Below are 4,917 nucleotides of genomic sequence, written 5' to 3' on the forward strand. Positions count from 1 at the left end.
TGCAGACATCTTTACCAAATCTTTACACAAAAATCGGTTCATGTACTTAAAACACAAGCTTCACATTCGTCCCGATTTTCAGCTTGCAGGGGGGTAATAACATGTATCACACATGTTCTCAAGCACGTGCAAAGACTTAGTCTTAGTCTTTCTCTTGTACCTGGTCTCATGCTTGTAATTAGGAGTTTGTTGCATTTTCCTTGTATTTATACTCTCTCGTGTACACAATATCAATGGGCAAATACACAAGAATATTCAGTATATTGTTTATAATTAGTATATCAACATGTGTTCTCTAATCAAACAACGATTGTGTTGTTCGATTTTAATATCATGGTCTATGCAATTATTGCTGTCAAAATTCCAATAGCGGTGACTGGCCACTATTTGAAATCACGATTATCGTCATATTATAACGGTTTTTTTTATATTATGTAGAATTTATATTATATAAAATTTATATTATATAAAATTTATATATTAGACTATTAATACAATATAGAATTAATATCATAAAAAGTCATATAGATATATAACACAAAGCATATATAATATTCGAAGTTTATAAATTCACATATTTATGATCATAATATAATAACACACTTCGAAATAAGAACTAGTATTTATGATCATAATATACTAACACACTTCGAAATAAGAACTAAATTAAGTTTAGATAAAAAAAACGTTGGAAAGTTTTAGCATATACTGTATATATATAATATTAAAAGTGACATAAAATTAAGGAAAAAACGTTATATGTTAAATTAGGTTTAGATAAAGCAAGAAACAAATGAAATCATCAGCTACCAATTCCTTAAATGTTGGCCCAATCTACCTTCAAAATCAAATCACTAAGAAATTAGTTAGGAAATTAGTTGGCTTAGTATCGCTTAAAAAAGAATAGCGGCTCTATTTCCTTAAAATGCTATTGAAATAGCGGAGAAAAAGCGGCTAATTGTGGAAAGAGATTTATTACCAATGGGATTATTTTGACATTTTTTTTGAAATGATTTGAATCATGAATTTATGAATCCATGTAAGGATGGGTTCATGTTTGTGTGTTTCCCTTGCACCTTTTCGGAATACAGTCCCATTCAAACGTTGACAATTATGGTTGTGATTGCCATTCTAGATAATAATGATCGATGGTTACATCAACATGACTCTAAAACCTTGTTTTGAAGTCTCTAAGTGAGAGGTTAGTATGAGATGTTAACTCCTTGTTTATGCTTCCCATTATTTGAAGCCTCTAAGTGGGTTTAGTGAGATGCTAATACATTGTTTATGTTTCTCATTACCATTCAGATCTTTAATGTGAAAGGGATTACTATGAAAATAGAGACTTGAGTTATGGGAAATAGAAGCATGTACATTAACTTATATTTTTGTGAAACTTATTTTATTAATGATTTGACAATGCTCTAACTTTCTCCAATTATAATTGATACTGATCTTTGATGATTTAAAACCTTTTTCAAGAGTTAACTTTAAACTATTAGAATAAAAACCAAATTCATAGCTAAAAATGCTGAAGCAAAGTCATCTAGTGATGTTATTATCATAAGTATCAACTGTAAGCAAATTGAGATAATATCGAAAGATCTTCCTTCATGAATACAAAGTTTCCAATAAAATGGGCTTATCTGAAAATTAAAACTTACTGAGAATGCCAAGAAACTATGTGAGTCTGTTCAAAATGACCAAAGTGACAAGAATTGGCTTTTCTACTTGAAATTGAACCAAAACAGGGTGTATGAGTCAACTTTTGCTACAGAAGTAGGGAAGATGCACATAAATTCCCAGATACCTGCATAAACATCAACAAATCTCTCAATCAATATATCAAATTATGAGCAAATGTTGCATTTCAACTATTCATCTATAACCCAATACCCTAGTCATTTAGAATCTAAAGAAAATATATATATTGCAAAGAACACATTTTTACGCATCAAAAACCAACAGCTAATAACATTCAGAGGGTATCCTCTGATTAACAGAAATCTGTGAGATTAAATGCATGCAAGGAGGGCAAAAGAGGGAATTCTTACCTTCAGATTCTACTCTGAAACTTTTCCTTTTCCTTCACTTGCAATAGCATCAGTCACCAAAGTTAATGGTCTTTCATCAATGACTTCATCAATGATACCAAACTCTTTTGCCTCTTGTGGTGTCATAAAGTAGTCTCGATCCATATTCTTCTCAATCACATCAACAGATTGTCCAGTATGCTTTGCATACAATGCATTGAGTGAATCCCAAACACGAACAATCTGTTTGGTGTGAATAGTCATATCTTTAGCCTGACCACTGTATCCACCAGAGGGTTGATGAATCATGATAGTTGCATTAGGAAGAGATCTTCTTTCCCCTTTTGCTCCAGCAGCCAATAGGAGAGAACCCATTGAAGCAGCTTGACCCAAACATATCGTATTAATTGGAGAACGAATATACTGCATTGTATCATATATTGCAAGACCTACAAAAAGAAGGCAGCATTGATTACAATATTCTATAGTATTGGTACAATTTATTCAACAAATATATGATCATCAACTACTATTGTATACACTTCTACCCGACAACTTAGAATCATCAATTACATAAAACTAAATAAATGTCATTCAAGATGGTATCTTTTATCAAATTTTAAGCAGAATATGTCAGTATTTTTATAACATCAACTTATCCATGACGATTTGAAACTACATACACCTTCAAACCACCATTTGCTTCGTTAATCTTGTGTTTAAGCACACAAAAAAAATACCCTCATTCATGGAGGAGGGAGTAGTATGTCAGGAGTAAACTAAGGGGAAATGATGTACATGTTTATCAGATATGAATGTTTCCAACGTATGCTAAAAGCGAACACATATAAACACCCATTCAAGTAGGTTGTTCGTTCCATTTCAATAGCATATGTGTACACTTGGATTTCAACATCAAAACTAGCACCTTCTAGATGTGAAGATGAAGTAGGCTTCTATGCAAATATAACACATATATTACTACTTATACGGTTGTACCAAGTTTAAATGTCGTGAGCAACCTTCCCTGATAATTGTTAATCAACACATACTTCCAAAAAAAATATTATCAACAATTCATCTGGTGCATATCTTTCCTTGGAGCAGAGGGAACAGGAATTTCACATATCCCATATCATCCACACCGAGAAATTGGAACCAAAAAGGTCTCAAACTCCTATATTACAGATCATACAGTGATACGCACATTCATTGAACTAAAATTATAATATATAAACAAGTAAAATCGGAAACCTGCAGTGACGGCTCCGCCAGGGGAATTAAGGTACATGTTGATGGGTTTGGAAGGGTTTTCGGATTCAAGGAAGAGGAGCTGAGCAACGACGACGTGTGCTGTATCATCGGCTATGGGCCCGTTTATACATATGATTCTCTCTTTGAGTAGACGAGAGAAGATGTCGTAGGCTCTCTCTCCTCGCGACGAGTGCTCGATGACCATGGGTATTAGACTGTAGGAACTCCGTTGATTTGCCATGATTGGAGTCTTCGCTACTCCGGTCCATAGCTTGCTCAAATTGCGAGTGATTAGGCTCGGCATTGCTGCGATAGAAGGAGAAGAATCGGAGGAAATTGGGGATTTATGGCAGCAGGGGTTCTGATTTAGAATGCCGATCTCTTTCTTTGCCTAGTTCCCGACCCAATAAAATCTTTTCCTCAAAATATTAATTTCCTTGTTATACACCTAAGGTGATGTGTTATTGAAGACTCCAATTGGAATTGGAAAATAAATTTGTTAGAATTGGAATTGGAAAATAAATTTGTTAGGAATTTTGTCAGAAATTTGAATCCAATTTCATATGTTATTTGGTAGGATATAGAATTGGAATTAATTCCAGAATCTGTTTGGTTCGCAAGAAATGGAATTGGATTTCATGTAAAATGACATAATTACCCTTTCTTTCCCGTTTTGCTTAATTTTACCTTGTTTTCTAACTTATATGTAAAAATACATTATGAAAATTATAAAAATAGTAAAATTCAGCGGTGGTGGCAGTGGCGATGGTGGTTGTGACAATGGTGGGCAGCGGTGATGGTGGCTGCGACGGTAGTGGTGACATTGATTGTGGTGGGGGAAGTGGTGATGATGGTGGCAGTGTCAACTGGTAGTGACAGAGATGGCGGTGATGGTGCTGGTGGTGGCAGTGACGGCTGGTGGTGGTGGCGGTGGTGGTAGTGGCAATGGTGGCAACATTGGTAGTGGTGGTGGTGGTAGTGTTATTAGTGGTGGTGGGGGCGGCGGTGGTGGTGGGTGATGGCATTGGTAGTGGTGGTGGTGGTCGGAGGCGGCGATGATGGTGGTAATAACGATGATGGTAATGGTAGTGGCATCGCAGGCAGTGTTTGTGGGTGGCAGCGGCAGTAATGGTGGGTGGTGGTGGTCATGGCGGTGGTAGTGGTGGTCGGTGGTGGAAACGACGACAGTGGTAATGGTTGTGGCGGCAGCGGTGGTGGTGGTGGTGGCGGTGGTAGCAGCGGTGGTTAGTGATAGTGATGGGGTTTTTTTGATAAGTCAAGAGGTATTTTTGTAATCTTCCACTTTCCTTGATGAGAATGAATGTTTTTCATCCAACTTTGGAAGGAATTCACTTACTTCATATGGTGAAAAGTTTATTTCATTTAAGAATCATTTTCCCTCCTCTAAGTCCAACCAAACGCATGAATTTGAGGGAATTAGAATCCTTTTCACTCAAATTTCATTCCTTTCCTGCCAACCAAACGCACCCTAACTACACTACAACCGAATCAATTTTAATGTTATAAAAATCATATCAATTTATTTTATGTTTTAAAGAAAACAAAATTTTATTATTTTTGTTGTTTTTTTTTTAAGATTATAGAAGATATAACTACATATATAATTGGT

At 35.4% G+C, this 4,917-nt stretch overlaps 1 protein-coding gene across 1 annotated transcript; it reads right to left on the bottom strand.

The window, feature by feature from the left end:
* Positions 1 to 1,591: 1,591 nt before the first annotated feature.
* Positions 1,592 to 3,709, bottom strand: NCLPP7 (nuclear-encoded CLP protease P7). The gene is made up of 3 exons (XM_079030112.1): positions 3,288 to 3,709; positions 2,055 to 2,482; positions 1,592 to 1,810 (listed from the first exon to the last, which is right to left on the bottom strand). The coding sequence occupies exons 1-2, from the start codon at positions 3,589 to 3,591 to the stop codon at positions 2,064 to 2,066; spliced, it is 723 nt and encodes a 240-aa protein (XP_078886238.1). The 5' UTR covers positions 3,592 to 3,709; the 3' UTR covers positions 1,592 to 1,810; positions 2,055 to 2,063.
* Positions 3,710 to 4,917: the final 1,208 nt, after the last annotated feature.

This window comes from Lactuca serriola, chromosome 3 (assembly GCF_051521515.1).
Source record: "Lactuca serriola cultivar US96UC23 chromosome 3, Lser_US96UC23_V15, whole genome shotgun sequence".
Taxonomy (NCBI): domain Eukaryota; kingdom Viridiplantae; phylum Streptophyta; class Magnoliopsida; order Asterales; family Asteraceae; genus Lactuca; species Lactuca serriola.

Excerpts from the sequence above, each read along its gene's own strand:
- NCLPP7 (XM_079030112.1), bottom strand. The coding sequence starts at position 3,591 with ATGCCGAGCCTAATCACTCGCAATTTGAGCAAGCTATGGACCGGAGTA. Across the intron at positions 2,483-3,287 it reads TGGCGGAGCCGTCACTGCAG|GTCTTGCAATATATGATACA; the intron begins GTTTCCGATTTT and ends TTCTTTTTGTAG.